The sequence below is a fragment of the Hyaloscypha bicolor genome (assembly GCF_002865645.1).
Source record: "Hyaloscypha bicolor E unplaced genomic scaffold K444scaffold_16, whole genome shotgun sequence".
Lineage (NCBI taxonomy): Eukaryota > Fungi > Ascomycota > Leotiomycetes > Helotiales > Hyaloscyphaceae > Hyaloscypha > Hyaloscypha bicolor.
Genome location: NW_020194518.1, coordinates 598,768 through 613,450, shown reverse-complemented (window position 1 = coordinate 613,450; position 14,683 = coordinate 598,768). Strand labels below are relative to the sequence as shown.

Sequence of the window (14,683 nt, the reverse complement as noted above, 5' to 3'; positions counted from 1 at the left end):
GTCCTGAGGAGCCGATGTTACTAATCGCGGTGCTTTCTCAATCACGAAACAGTTTAAGAGTCTCTTTCCTTACCGCATATTCTTCTTCCAATCATTCTCTCACAGAATGTCGCTCCTTCAATACGTTCACTGTATATATTCTCAGCCATTGTCGTCGTTCTGTTTGATTTGTAGCTATGTCTGGGCAAGCGCAGCATGATGGACTCCCTATCGATCACTCACCTCAAAAATCAGAAGAGAGACAATCAATTGCAAATGGCGAACCACTTTCTCGATCACCTTCGGAAGTGCCTTGGTCAATTTTCAGCAAGAAGGAAACAGTGTTGATTGTTATACTTGGAAGTCTGGCAGCATTTTTGTCTCCCCTAACTACAAATATTGAATCAGTATTTCAAATCGTCTGGTACCCTCCTCTTGTATTCCTTCTTGAGCCATAGCTTATTGAAGTTCACATTCGAGCTGCTTGTTGCTTTACCAAGCACCAAGATTACACTGGGCCTCATATTATTGTTTACAATAGTTATCCCGCAGTCAACGACCTTTCCCACGACCTGAACGTATCATACGGCTTAACCAATCTCACTATCACGGTCTACCTAATATTCATAGGTCTGGCCCCTACAGTGGTAGGGCCTATTTCAGATGTAGCTGGTCAACGGCTGGCGTATCTCATCTCCTTCGCGGTATACATAATAGCAAATATTAGTCTTTCTCTCTAGGACAGCTATGCAGCCCTGATGGTGCTACTCTGTCTTTAGAGCAGTGGTAATAGTGGCACCGTAGCTTTGGGCAATGCCATGGTAGCAGATATTGCTTCTTCTTCCCAGAAGGATTCGTACATTGGCTATGCTTCATTTGGAGCACTTGGGAGGGGTTTAGCAAGTCGTAGCGAAAATGCTCTGCCGGAGCTAGATGTTATGGCTGAAGAGGAGGATACCTTTACTTGCACTAGGTGCTCGCATATAAAAACGTTAATCATTCTACCTTATACTTGTTGTTGGATCACTTCAGACCCGGCACTTCTTATTATCATATCTGTTGCTTCGTTATACAGCTACATTTTCGAAGCCCAAAGTCGAGTAACTCACTGATAAGGTCATAAGAATCACAGCCCAAGAGATGACATAATGCACACTGGACTACCAAGGCTGGCTGGTCAAAGAACCAAACCCACACACACTTCAGCACCACAAGTATACCAACCTCATCCGCAAACATCAGCAAACCCATCAAACAACCCTCCTTTTAGCCCCAAAGCAAAGCAACCCAAAACCCGCACTAACACCCGTAAAAACAATCAAAACCCCATACCTCGTCCCATATCCAAATCTCGCTCCCCGTCCATCCTCCCCACCTCCCCCTAAATGATCCTTTCTCATAAGCACCTCGCTAACCGGCCCACTCAACACCGCACCAACGCCCCTCCCCGCCGCAAACAACCCCATCAAAGTCCCCATCCTCGCCCCCGTACTAACCCTCTGAACCTCCTTCATCATGCCCGCCCAAGTCGCCGAGAAGCCGCCTGCGAAGAAGCCGTACGTTGCTGCGAACACAACCAGCAGCGGCAACTCTGTCGCCAAGCCCCAGAGAAGGAAGACAGAGAGTGTTGCACCCGCGGTGGAGATTGCGATTACGGTGTGAACGCAGAGGCGGTCGCAGAGAAATCCCATCCCGATCGATCCTAGCACGGAGAAGATGTTGAGTGTGGCGAGGAGCGCGGTGCCGGCGATCGGTTGCAGGGAAAGGGATTGGGCGTAGGATGGGAGGTAGATGGCCGGCAGGAAGAAACCGAGCCCTTCGAGGATGTTGCAGAGTTGCAGAGTGACGTGGGTCCGTGTGAAGAGGAAGGCGTAGGAGATTGGTTGGCGGAGAAGAGGGGGGGCCGGTGTGGGGAGCCGGGGTTTCACGAAGTGGATTAGGGGCAGGCAAAGAACTAGCATGGCAATGGCCCAGACGCGGAGGCTGGTTGCGAAGCCGTGGGCGTCGAGGAGAGTGGTTAGGAGGAAGGGGAAGATGACGCCGGACTGGGGTTTTTGTTAGCATTGGGGGGGCAAAAGAGGAGATGGGGAGCGTACTGTTCCGACTCCTGCCCACATTATTCCAAATGCGAGGCCCTTTTTGTTTATGAACCATTCGTCGAGGTAGAACATTGTTGGTGCATAGAGGAAACTCCCACCGATTGCGTACAAGCAACCTTACGTGAGAATGAGGTGGCAGACTTGAGTGGAGAAGCTCGATGCGATGAGCGCTGTAACAACAATGGTGAGACCGAAAATAGACGATAAACGACGAAGGGACGGCCACGCCTCGAGGATGTACAGCGTGAGAGGCGCAATGAGATACATGCCTCCTGAAGAGCAGGTACCGATTGCAGCAATGCCACTCGGGTGTTGTGAAAAGGGGAGGTTGTTTGTGTAGTACGTTTCGAAAACACCAAAAGAAAAGGGGAAACCTGCGAGAACGTCAGCGATTTGGCCCTTCAATCTGTATACGGATGCTACCCCAAACTAAAGCTTCAAATACAAAACAGCCCACAAGAAACAACCAGGCATCTTTTCCTCCATCTACTTTTGGTAGTTTCAAACTGTCTTCGCTAACGACGACACCCCCCTGAGAACCAAGAGAGGAGCGGACTTCTCGAGGTCCCGTCTCAATGTCAGTCTCTGTCGAAACTCCGAGAGGCTTTTGGCTGGTCGTAGGCCGCTGACTGGAGCGGCTAGAATCCATGGTGGTGTTTCGGAGCAAGAGATGTGCAGCAAGTAATCGTAAACATGGAAAATTAATTCTTGGAAAACTGCAAGATGGTTCGAAAATTTGAGGATGAAAACTCTGTTCAAATTGAATAAGAGAACGGGGAAACAACACCTACCTTTCATCTATGGGACACCATGGAGAAGGTGAATTACTCTGAATGCCCGCATACTTGGGTCGTCAGGCTTCTTACCAGGGCCTAGCTGCCTGTCTGACATCTGCCATCTCACCACTGAAGTCCGCAGCAATTCGAGGTACTGTCTCCTCTATGAGGCATCGTACAGGCTGCTTGGGCTGCAATGAATCGTGCTTTCCAATGCTGCTGTTGGCATTGGTTGATATACGCCCCAACATGTTTTGCTGCACCGAACTGCAGGCCGAACCGGAACACTGACCCATACGGGCCGGCATCTTTGATCTCGGCATGGCGCAATGCGAAACTCCATCAACCCGGATTAGTGCACAAAGCCCGATGTTTTGGTTGCATTGCCATGCTGCACGCTGGCCGGGGAAGAAGCCAGCGAATCGCTTGATGTTAAAACCAACAATATTGCCAACAAAACTGTTACACTGCTGCAACTCCAATAACCACAATGTCAACGGTGAATGGTAGAACGTGACCCTGTGACCTTGAAGATCGGTCAATTCTTAACGGAGGCATCACTTGTGCCTAGATTTCGCGCATGGGGATCATGATTTCCAGATTGTTGACCAGGGAACCGATTTGCAATAGGAGGATCTCGCTCTCCTTTGGGACGTGAAGGCTCTCCGGGGCGGTGAAGGCTCTCCAAGGCCAACTTGTGTGTGCTTCCCCAACGTTTCTGGGCAAGACTGGTTCATTTACAAAGCATCGGTCCACGGATAGCGCTTGCTATGAGGACGTGCCTTCTCAAGGCATGACATGCTGCCTAGTCAGCGTAGGTTGGCAGTAAACCAACAACAAGAGAGACTTGAAAGGAAGGAAGTATGATGGAGGGCGAGAGTACAGTGTGCAGGCTTGTCCTCTTCCATTCTGCAATTACCACATGGTCGATATGCTCGTGTCTGGCTCGTCCGACCCTTAGATCGCAGCATACCATTCCAAGGGGAGGCGTTTGAAGTTGAATTGGCATCGTCCACAAGTTTGCTTGAAGTAGGAAGTCCGTGGGGGGCTTCAGGGGTGCCGGCACAAACAGCCGCTTGCTGTAGAGGTGGACTTGGAACTAGGCACCGATTTCGCTCGAAATCTGGTGCAGTCCCCTGGCATTGAAGAATGGCCGTGAAGCAACAGCTTATCATGCCCCTCCCCCTCCCCCCCCCCTTTTTTTTGCTTTTGGCCTCCTTGAACGTGGATTGTTGAGGTCATCACGTGACTGCACGGGTAGGAGTGGGGCGCTCCGCCTGGATTCATCCGATACAACCCGCCGGCGGAAATGAAACTCGAGACAACCTCGGACAAATGTGACAGAGAAACAAGTCTCGTCTCAAAGCACCTAGGTACCACGAAAAGGGACCGGAAGGCAAGAAGGAATTGGAGGCGGACGAGGCATTGAGGACGAGCAGCGAGTTTGGAGCTAGACAGAATCCGGCCGATGAGTGACAGCAAGGCGGCGGGAAACGCCAAGCCATGGCCCCAAACCGAGATCGATCAGAAGCACGTGCGGGTCTGTCCATGAGTTGTGAACTCGTGGTGAACTGTTTGGCAGGATGTTGGGTCAGCAACTGGAGCGGAGCGGTAGCGTACTGTACATGAGAAGGCACTTGGGACAAAAACAATAAGATACTTCACTGCTCAGTGAGGATCGACCCTTCGACTCTTCGTCCCTTCAACACGGAAGAAGCTGCTGCACGCCAACTCGATCGACGCCGGCCGCGCTCCCTTGGTGCGATAAGCAGTGCTTATCTTTTACCCCGCATTTCACCATAACAGACGGAACCATGACAACCAGCGTCAATGCGAGATGCTGGATGCTGGGTGCTGGGTGCTAGATGCTCGTGGCAACGAGCAGACCGGAGGACACAGCATCGAGTGCTTCACGAGGGAGCCTCAGCGGATCACACAGCGGCAGAATGAACTCGTCCACCGTGTCAGCGAGTGTGAGAGTGATAGTCCAGACAGTGGCAAGGATGAGGTCCTGTCCAGCTTTGCTCTCGTGTAACCCAGCTGCACGAGAGCCAATGCAGTCAATCAGTTCAACCGACGGTGGAAGTACTTCTAAGATGTCGCCATGGCCATGGCCGTCACGGCTCACGAAGCCTCTCGCTGCTCGGGGGTCTCCTCCCGTCTGCTCGGAGAAGAGGGAGGGCCATCGGGATGCCCTCTTCCTCTCCTGCTCCTCCTCCTCCTCCTCCCCTTCCTCCTCCCCCTCCCTCCTCCTCATCAGCGGCGTGCCTCTCCAACACCTGATCGCTCTCCAGGGCGAAGGGGTGTGCGCGGTGATCGGGCTTCTCCGTCCAACGCACTTTGTGTATTGACCTGCCTCCCCGGGCCCGGCATCCAGTCAGCGCAATGGCAATCCTTTGGATCCCAAACATCCAGCCTGCGCAGGCCATGTCTCGTGCCTGGCAACCCCGCATCTCCTCCAACGGAAGCATGCCCTCAAAGGGCCAACGGGAAGGGCTTTTGCTCACCAGTGCCACCCACCACCACTGCAAAACACAACAGGCACATATTTAATTCTATTCTGACCGCGCGCCTTTTTATTCCCTCATCAACAACACCAGAGCCCATCTCGTCGACGACTTCGTCCATGCCCCCACGGCCGCACTAAACAAGGCTGCAGCATCCCCTGAGACCTTCTCGGTTCATAAACCCCAGTCCACGTCCAAGTCCACGTCAGACCAATCACCCACGCGACAGAGCGCTCGGTAGGAAAGGACCGGCGAGTGCCAGTGCGACAACCGCAAGTGAGTTGACCCTTCGGCCATTCCTCTGTCGTCTCTTGCTTCAATTACCAAGGCTATCTCTCTGTTTCTCCGTCCGATCCCGCCGTGTCTCGGTGCTTTTCATATACCATTCTCGTCTCCCGCGTCCCAATGCTGCGCGGCAAGGCCAATCAACCTGCTGTTGCGCCCCACCTCTCACCAGGGCTGCATTCCCAGTTTCAACGCTCAGCAAAACACATCCATTCATATTCTCAACATGTCCTCCGCGTCTCTTTTTCTCCCACCAAAGCTCGGCTGGCTAACAGCTTTCTCCCCTGGCGATAGCCATCAAGCTGCTCGACCTAACTATCATCTACCACCCCTCCTCCTCCTCCATCTCCTCCCCCTCGATGTCTACCACCAATTCCATCAAGCAAGCCGCTGAAGCAGCGCGGAACAAGACGTCCGAGGCAATGGATGCCACAAAGCGGATCGCAGACACCGCAAAGGCGGACCCCATAGCTGCCAAAAATGACTTCCTGCACACCCCGTTCATGCGCGGCGCTCTCCCATTCATAAACGGCGGGGCGGCAGGCATGGTAGCAACAACAGTCATCCAGCCGATCGACATGATCAAAGTGCGTCTCCAGCTCGCCGGCGAGGGCGCCAGGACGGGCCCAAAACCAACACCCATATCAGTGACGAGGGAAATTCTCGCCCAGGGCAAAGTAATGGATCTCTACACTGGCCTCTCAGCAGGTCTCCTCCGGCAAGCGGTCTACACAACCGCTCGACTTGGCTTCTTTGACACGTTTATGAATTCGCTCACCGTGCGGGCGAAAGAGAAGGGCAATCAGATTGGCTTCAGAGAGCGCGCAGCAGCTGGTCTATCAGCCGGTGGTCTGGCAGCAATGATTGGCAACCCCGCAGACCTGGCTCTCATCCGTATGCAATCCGACGGTCTAAAGCCCGCAGCGCAAAGGAAGAACTACAAATCCGTCATCGACGCCTTGAGCAGCATTGCAAAGTCCGAAGGAGTCGGTGCTCTCTGGGCCGGTGCCGCGCCAACAGTTGTGCGAGCCATGGCCCTGAACTTCGGCCAATTGGCCTTCTTCTCGGAGGCGAAGCAGCGCTTGAAGGATACGTCCATGTCGGCGAGGGCGCAGACTTTGACGGCGAGTGCCGTGGCGGGCTTCTTTGCGAGTTTCTTCAGTCTGCCGTTTGACTTTGTGAAGACGAGGTTGCAGAAACAGCAGAAGGCGCCAGATGGATCGCTGCCGTATAAGGGGATGATGGATTGCTTTAAGAAGGTAGCGAGGGATGAGGGGCTGTTGAGGTTTTATAGGGGGTTTAGTACGTACTACGTGAGGATTGCACCGCATGCGTGAGTTCCCCTTTCTTGAATTGACGAACCGTGTTTCTGACGCAAGTAAATAGGATGGTAACTTTAATCGTGGCCGACTACCTTGGCTTCATCACGAAGTGATACAGCATGTTGGAGGGTGGGAGGAAAAATTGGTTATGGTAGCATACTTCCAACCACAAACTTGGAGCAAGTTTGATTGGAGTTGGTGGTCGTTTTTCGGCACTGACTATCGTTGGGTGCTTATTCCTTTTAGACAAGTACATATATCTCTTGGTAGCATATCCGGAAGATACTTCATTTCATCTTCACTGGAGGTCTCACTTGATGACTTGATGGGACTAAGGTGTGAAATTGAACAATGACGACCTTCTTTCTATCCCATAGTTTGCCGAACGCCGCGCTATGCCCGCTTTAAATCAAACACTTGTGGCAATGATCACTTCAGGTTTGTCTTCCCATAGGCCCCTCCAGCAGCCTTCCTCATCTCGAGAGCGCGCTTGTATGGAGGTGCAGTCGGAGGCTGCACGGGATCCAGAGTGACTCTGTCTTTTGATAAATGATACGAAGCATCTGCATCAAAAGCAGAGAGATCCCCACAAGCCAGGAAGGGAGCAATCCACCTCCCATTCTGCCTCGCGTCTTCTTCATCCTCAGAAAGACTGAGCTCGAACACGCCATCCTCATTCTGAACCAAGGGAGGTTTGGCTTTACACCCAGACCAGGACCCAGTACTTGGGTCTTGCAAGAACGTACGAGCAATGATCGGCTCCTGTCGTACTCTCGCCATAACCATATTCGGCAGCTTGTCTCCAACACCCAATGGCTCTTCAAGACTAGCTTTAAACCCCCCCGGAGGAGAGAAGTTCAAGCAGACGATAAAGGCCTCGACACTGCTCGCGCGACTGGACCGCGGTTTCGCAACAACCACTCTCTCGAAAAATATCTTCAGTTGTGCGTATAAGAGATCCACATTCCTGCCTCGGAATATCTTGGCAACGAATTTCCCTCCAGGGCGTAGGACGCAGAGTGCGAGGTTGAGGGCGGCGAAGAGGAGTTGTGATTGCACGTAGATGTCGAGATCATGCAGGCCGGTGACGTCTGGCGCGCCGTCTGATAGGACGAGGTCGACGGGATGTGAGGCATGCTGGGACTTGGATTCGGGGTCGTAAGTAGGGTCAAGAGCGCGCAGGAGGAGGGGTACCGTTGCGGGGTGCGTGATGTCGGCGCGGAGGGTCGTGATGCCTTCGAGAGGGCTCATAGGCTGTAGGTCGATTGCAACGATTTTGACATCTTTTCGAGGTTTGAGTTCAGGCTCCTTTTCAGATTTGTCTTCCACCTCATCGTTTGCTTCTTCAGTCTCGGTGTTGTCGCCGGAAATCTTGAGCATTTGTTGTCGCAACACCTCCTGCTTGTCTTCCCATGCTGAACGTCCGAATTTCTCTCCTTTGATCAAGACCCTAGATAAGACCTGGCTCCAGCTTCCGGGCGCTGCGCAGAGATCTACCACTCGTGTTACATCGGCAAAGAGGTCGAATTCTGCAGTATTAGTTAGTTGGTGGTCGATTGAGAGTTATAGCTGGTTGTACCTTCATCGAGCTGAAGGAGTTTGAAGGCACTCCGTGCGCGCCATCCTTGCTCCTTTGCGAGTCTGTAGTAAGCATCACGCTTGTCTTTCGAGGATTTTCCCATTGCGAGAACAATTGCTGTTACCTCCTGGCTATCATTGCTGTACTATTGTGGGAGAAGAGAGTTCGCTGGAACGAGGCTGAGAAGGCTTTTTCACTAGCGCGGGGCTGGCAGACAGGGGTCGTTCTGAATTAGTCAGCCGACAAGGCACAGGAGTACCGGTAGCTTTGGAAGAATTTTACGGAAAGACCTCATTAGGAAGATTATATTGAAGCTCTTATAAACCCAAGCCGGATTCGTTTAACCCAGAGTTTTAACATGCGGTTTATAAGTTTACCTTTGCTGCGTTTCCACAACGTCAACCAAACTAACCAAATACCTGGATAATCTCCAGCCCAGTCCAAAACCCCTACTATTTTTACTCAAAACTTACGTTCTTCGCCTCATCAACCCAAACAAAACCATAAAATTCTAATTATCATATTCCAACATTTATAAAAACACAGTCCCAGCAGAACTCCAAAGGACAGCGAAGTCAATCCATCATGAGTTCCACCACCTAGGGTGCAATTCAATGTCTAAATTTCGTAGTAGCAGTACTTATTTCACATACGTTCTACCAGGAAGCCTTGCAATAGCTTTGTGGATGTACATTCAAAGAAGGAGAATAAGCGAACTTGAGCGCCAGCGTGACGAGGCAGCCCAAAATGTTCGGAATCTGCTTGACTGGTAAAGACTAGATGAGGTCAAAAGGAGACGTGAAGAGTCGAATACCTCGAGAATAGTTAAGGAGACTTAGAAGGATTGAAGTGGAGAGCAGGCTGAGGTTAAGAAAATGCTCACATTGCAGAAGATATTGATTGGGAGACCCCTGAGATAAGTAGAGTTCAATAAAAGCTTTCAAAGTACTTAGCCTTGCTTAGACCACGCAATTTGAAATCTAGAAAAGGTCTTTTAAAACCAAGTTCAGGACTGGCCTGAGTGAAGGTTGAGAGAGCGAAGGCCTAAGGTTCTCAGAACGCTAAACAGGGGGCGGGAACGCTAAAAATATGGGGCTGACCCCTGCAAAGAAATTCTCGCGGGACTTCACAGATGATGTTCTAATAAACGCCAGGCCATATACCTCAGCCATCACTCGAGATACCTTGTTCGCAGATTCCCCATGGCTCCAGAACAGAAGAAGCGGGCTAGGCCCGTGTCAAAAGCAAGTCAGCGGTCCAAAAAACGCCAGAAAATCGAGCCTGTCAAGAATGGCACTGCAAAGGTTGGGAAAAGAGCAGTAGCATTGGATGCGCTGCCATGGAACGAGGTCGAAATGCCTGATATGTTTGAGGATGCCGAAGGATTTTTTGGTCTCGAAGAGGTAGAGGGCGTTGAAGTAATTCGGGAAGGAGATACTGTCAAATTTGTACGTACCGTTGACTGGCAAGAGATCAAGGACTTACCCTCTTTAGGTGACAGCAGTGACGCAAATGGCCGATGATGAGGATGAATTCAAGGGTTTCGGTGATGGTGATTTGGCACCAAAAGCGGCAGAAGCTCAGCCAGACATCCCGGATCTAGCGAAACCGGTGAAGGAGAAGAAGACCAAGAAAGAGAAAGCCAAGAAGCAAGAGACGAAAGAAGAAAAATCCAAGCCTCTCGACCTTGAAACCAATGTATTCAAAGCTCTCGAAGAAGATGCTGCCGAGGAGGGAACCGACGTCTCCGCATGGGAAGATTTGGACCTCTCTCCCGATACACTTTCTGCGTTGTCGAAGATGGGCTTTGTGAAACCAACGCCTATACAATCTGCTGCCATTCCGGAAATCCTGGCAGGACATGATGTTGTAGGGAAAGCTTCCACAGGATCTGGGAAAACACTAGCATTCGGAATTCCTATACTTGAGAGCTGGATTGAGGCTTACGGGGAGTTAGCTGAAGATGAGGAGGAAGATTCGCGGCCTCCCACGGCATTAATTTTGTCGCCTACTAGGGAATTAGCTCACCAATTGACAGGGCATATCACGGCTCTATGCAAAGGGCTTTCCAATGCTCCTTATGTAGCAGCTGTCACTGGTGGATTGTCAGTCCAAAAGCAGCAGCGTCAACTTGCAAAAGCGGATATTGTTATTGGCACACCGGGACGTCTTTGGGAGGTCATGAGTGGGAGCAGAGAGTTGACAGCTTCCTTGAGGGAAATTAAATTTTTGGTCATCGATGAGGCAGATAGACTTTTGACTGAAGGGCATTTCAAAGAAGCCGAGGAGATTTTGGGTGCCCTGGACCGACAAGAGGACCCCGATGAAGACGAGGTAGAAAAGCTTTCCTCTCGACAAACTTTGGTATTCTCGGCCACTTTCCACAAAGGGTTGCAGCAGAAGTTGGTGGGAAAGGGGAAGCAGGGTCTAATAGACGAAAGCGAATCTATGGAGTATCTCCTCAAGAAGCTCAACTTCCGTGAGGACAATCCAAAATTCGTTGATGTCAATCCAATATCACAAATGGCAGAGAAATTGAAAGAAGGCATGGTTGAATGTGCAGGGACTGAAAAGGTACGACTAACTTCTTTGATGACCCTGCTCTTGCTGATAGCTTTCTAGGATCTGTACTTATATGCTCTCCTTCTTTATCATCCGAATCAACGGACCTTAATCTTCACAAATTCGATTCATTCTGTCCGGCGTCTCACTCCTATGCTTCAGAACCTCAACCTTCCAGCACATGCGCTGCATTCCCAGATGGCTCAAAAGGCTCGAATGCGGTCCATTGAGCGTTTCTCATCGCCAAAGGCGACTGGATCGATCCTTGTTGCTACCGATGTTGCCGCCCGAGGTCTCGACATTGGAGGTGTACATTTGGTGATACACTACCATCTGCCTCGAGCGGCAGATATGTATGTGCATCGATCAGGACGAACAGCTCGAGCAGAGGCTTCTGGTACCAGCATTTTAATATGTGCTCCCGAAGAGGTTGTTGGAATGCGCAGACTTGTTGCCAAGGTTCATGCACAGAACGCTATTGCTGGAGGAGGCAACAAATCTAAGTATTACATGAGATCATTGGATATGGACCGCAAAGTTGTCGCACGATTAAAGCCGAGGGTAACGTTAGCAAAGAAGATTGCGGACAGTACTTTGGCGAAGGAGAAAAAGGGACATGATGATGATTGGGTGAAGAACGCAGCTGAGGAGCTTGGTGTTGATTATGACAGCGAGGAGTTTGAGGCTTTAGGTGGAGGAAGGAAAGGAAGGGGAACGGGGAGGAAATTGAAGGAGAAAGAGGCAAGAGCGCTGACCAAGGGAGAGTTGGGTGCATTGCGTGGCGAGCTGAAGAGTTTGTTGGCGCAACGTGTCAATGTAGGAGTGAGTGAAAGATACTTGACAGCTGGTACGGTTGATATTAATGAGCTGTTGAAAGGAGCCAAGGGAGATTTTCTTGGGAAGGTTGACGGCATTGGTATGGACGACACATAGTCGATACAGAAAACATCAAAGGCTCTCCTTACAATAAAATGCATCGTGACGGCAAATACACCTTCTCAGCATTTGCTTAGAGAGCCTTCAATTTTGAACCTCTCTCGGGAGTAGAGGGCTGAGTCATCCCAACCCCTTTCTGCGTGCACTTGGAGAAGTCGCTTTCTCGGCCGCCACTCTTCATCTTCTCTCATCAAGTTTCGCTCCTGTTCCACAACACATGGAATTTCGATCTCCACCCTCTCATAATTTTAATTTCTCACAGGTATCATCCAGCACCACAAGTTCGCCTCCTTTCCCAGACCCCCACTCTTGAGGTGAATCTTGGTCGGAGATCAGAAAAAATGACCGCGGCGGCGCTCCGATGAAAGGCATCATGACGCCACGGAACGATGAAATCATGGTACGGAACTGCGATAGCAGTGGGCCGCTTTCGTGAAAGCGTTGTGTTCCAGTGGACGCGGTTGGGATGCTATGAAGGAGTCTTATCAAGCAGATTCGCTGTCAGTTGCTGTCAAAATTGTGGATCCAAGAGCCAGCGATCTATGATGGGCCGACTTAGCCGTTCTCTTCCCTGTTAAAGTTTTCTCTCGGCATAGAAGACTTTTCTTCCTTTTCCTTCGGACTTGTGCTGGAAATGAGAAGAAGTGAAATGCTTCCAGACTTTAGTATTCTCAATCCCAGCTTATGTGTACTGTACTGAACACATTCTATTTTGAACAATGCACTTGAAATGTCGGGCAATGATTTGGTTCGGATCGATACCAACATCCTCCCGAAGGCGCAGCTTATAGTTGTCTTCTGTAGTCTTTCTTTTGGTCTACTTGTATCATTCATTGATCAAAATTCAATTGGGATAGCCTTACCCACTATCGGAGCAGATTTGCATGCGGCAACAACTATTTCATGGGCGGGAACATCGAGCTTGATCGCAAATACAGTCTTCCAAGTTTTGTATGGACGTCTGTCCGACATACTAGGCCGAAAGGTTGTGTTTCTCTCATCCGTTGGATTACTGGCTCTTGGCGATTTATTATGCTCATTTGCAAAAACGGGACCTCAACTGTATGTCTTCAGAGGCATATCAGGTGTTGGAAATGGAGGGATTACAGCCCTCGCGATGATGATTGTATCGGACATAGTAACACTTGAAAATCGTGGAAAGTACGTACGAGAAGTCTGACGTTTCGGAACATGCTCACCATTTTCAGATATCAGGGTATTCTGGGTAGCTGTGTCGGCCTTGGGAACACAATTGGACCATTTTTGGCTGCTGCGTTTATCCAGACAGCAACATGGCGTGCTCTCTTCTGGTGTATCTGCCCTCTAGCGGTCCTTGCTGGAGTCTTGGTCGCATTCACTCTTCCTCCGAGTAAGGTCCATGGAGACATGAAAACCAAGCTCAAGGTTATCGACTATTATGGAGTGGTTCTGAGCTCTTCGGCTGTCATGCTCCTTCTCATTCCAATTTCTGGTGGAGGTACCTACTTCGAATGGGATAGCCCGATGGTCATCTCCATGCTCACACTGGGCGGAATTTGCATGGTCCTCTTTGTCATCGTGGAGTGGAAAATTGCAGTGATGCCTATGTTGCCATTGCATCTATTCAAAATCCCAGCGGTCTGCGCAATACTAGTACAAAACCTACTCTTCGGCATCGTTTATTACTCACATCTCTACTACCTGCCTATTTACTACGAGAATGCCAGGCAATTCTCGCCACTGCTCTCGGCAGTATTGACGATTCCTTTCGTTGCCGGGCAGTCGGTCTTCTCCATTCTCTCTGGTCAATACGTTTCACGAACGAAGAGGTATGGCGAGATCATCTGGAGTGGATATGTCTTATGGACCCTTGGTTGTGGTCTGGTCCTACTGTTTGATAGGAGCACGCCGAAGTGGAAAATTGTTGTCTTCCTGACCATTGAGGGCGCTGGGGTTGGCTTTGTGTTCCAGCCTACTCTTGTAGCTGCCCAGGCACATTCCTTGAAGCGCGATCGAGCTGTGGTCATCAGTGCTCGGAATTTTCTCAGGGCCTTGGGTGGCTCCCTAGGGCTAGCCTTGTCATCAGCTGTCTTCTCAAATGTCTTGAGCAAATCACTGGACTCGTTGTCGGTACCGCTGCCTGCAGGCATCCAAAGCTCCATCCTCGCATCAATTCTACGAGTACCAGATTTACCAACCTTATCTACAGTTCAGCAGAGTGAGGTATTGGATGCATACATGAGCGCTTCGAAAGGTGTCTTCTATATGTGGGTACCACTCATGGGGTCCTGTTTGGCGTTGAGCTTTTTAATTAAGGACAAGGGTTTGACACGACCTGAGGAGAAGCCACCATCTCCAGATATGAGCGGGAGCGAGACTGGAGAAGCCGTGGAAAGTGATGTGGAAATGCAGGCTCAAGTGGAACTAAAGAAGTGAGACAACTCCAGCGGAGATAGGTTGTCTTGCCTCTATATTTATCTTTGGAAATATTGGTGCAAAGCTACTGCACACAGATGTTCAAGTTAGCGAAAGTTTCTAAGCTCAATAAGTATGCATTCGAGGGTTCAGAGAGTAAGGTCTCAATCTGGTGCATTTGTGTTGTTCCCGTTGTGCCTGGGTCATCTTGCTGTTTATCAAAACTTGAAAAGCAAGAATAATA

General features: G+C 50.3%; 7 protein-coding genes across 7 annotated transcripts; 5 read left to right on the top strand and 2 right to left on the bottom strand.

Moving 5' to 3' along the window:
- Positions 1-521: 521 nt before the first annotated feature.
- K444DRAFT_518594 (uncharacterized protein) lies at positions 522-719 on the top strand (the record flags this gene model as incomplete). The annotated part of the gene is made up of 1 exon (XM_024873883.1): positions 522-719. A coding segment is annotated over one exon (198 nt), but the record flags the coding sequence as incomplete, so codon positions are not given.
- A 510-nt stretch (positions 720-1,229) lies between these two features.
- K444DRAFT_640271 (MFS general substrate transporter) lies at positions 1,230-2,727 on the bottom strand (the record flags this gene model as incomplete). Its single annotated transcript, XM_024884476.1, has 4 exons — positions 1,230-2,024; positions 2,076-2,169; positions 2,200-2,452; positions 2,502-2,727. 4 exons carry the CDS (start codon positions 2,725-2,727, stop codon positions 1,230-1,232), a joined length of 1,368 nt encoding a protein of 455 aa, XP_024742226.1.
- A 1,954-nt stretch (positions 2,728-4,681) lies between these two features.
- On the top strand, positions 4,682-5,644 carry K444DRAFT_177299 (uncharacterized protein). The gene has a single exon (XM_024870785.1). It carries the CDS (start codon positions 4,959-4,961, stop codon positions 5,499-5,501), a length of 543 nt encoding a protein of 180 aa, XP_024742225.1. The 5' UTR covers positions 4,682-4,958; the 3' UTR covers positions 5,502-5,644.
- A 361-nt stretch (positions 5,645-6,005) lies between these two features.
- K444DRAFT_519226 (mitochondrial carrier) lies at positions 6,006-7,081 on the top strand (the record flags this gene model as incomplete). Its single annotated transcript, XM_024873933.1, has 2 exons — positions 6,006-6,979; positions 7,033-7,081. 2 exons carry the CDS (start codon positions 6,006-6,008, stop codon positions 7,079-7,081), a joined length of 1,023 nt encoding a protein of 340 aa, XP_024742224.1.
- Positions 7,082-7,397: 316 nt separating this feature from the next.
- K444DRAFT_519204 (FtsJ-domain-containing protein) lies at positions 7,398-8,650 on the bottom strand (the record flags this gene model as incomplete). Its single annotated transcript, XM_024873931.1, has 2 exons — positions 7,398-8,497; positions 8,578-8,650. The coding sequence occupies 2 exons, from the start codon at positions 8,648-8,650 to the stop codon at positions 7,398-7,400; spliced, it is 1,173 nt and encodes a 390-aa protein (XP_024742223.1).
- Positions 8,651-9,695: 1,045 nt separating this feature from the next.
- Positions 9,696-12,095, top strand: K444DRAFT_581382 (DEAD-domain-containing protein). Its single transcript, XM_024877746.1, has 3 exons — positions 9,696-9,995; positions 10,042-11,121; positions 11,170-12,095. Exons 1-3 carry the CDS (start codon positions 9,750-9,752, stop codon positions 12,040-12,042), a joined length of 2,199 nt encoding a protein of 732 aa, XP_024742222.1. The 5' UTR covers positions 9,696-9,749; the 3' UTR covers positions 12,043-12,095.
- Positions 12,096-12,775: 680 nt separating this feature from the next.
- K444DRAFT_518843 (MFS multidrug transporter-like protein) lies at positions 12,776-14,460 on the top strand (the record flags this gene model as incomplete). The annotated part of the gene is made up of 2 exons (XM_024873901.1): positions 12,776-13,206; positions 13,254-14,460. The coding sequence occupies 2 exons, from the start codon at positions 12,776-12,778 to the stop codon at positions 14,458-14,460; spliced, it is 1,638 nt and encodes a 545-aa protein (XP_024742221.1).
- Positions 14,461-14,683: the final 223 nt, after the last annotated feature.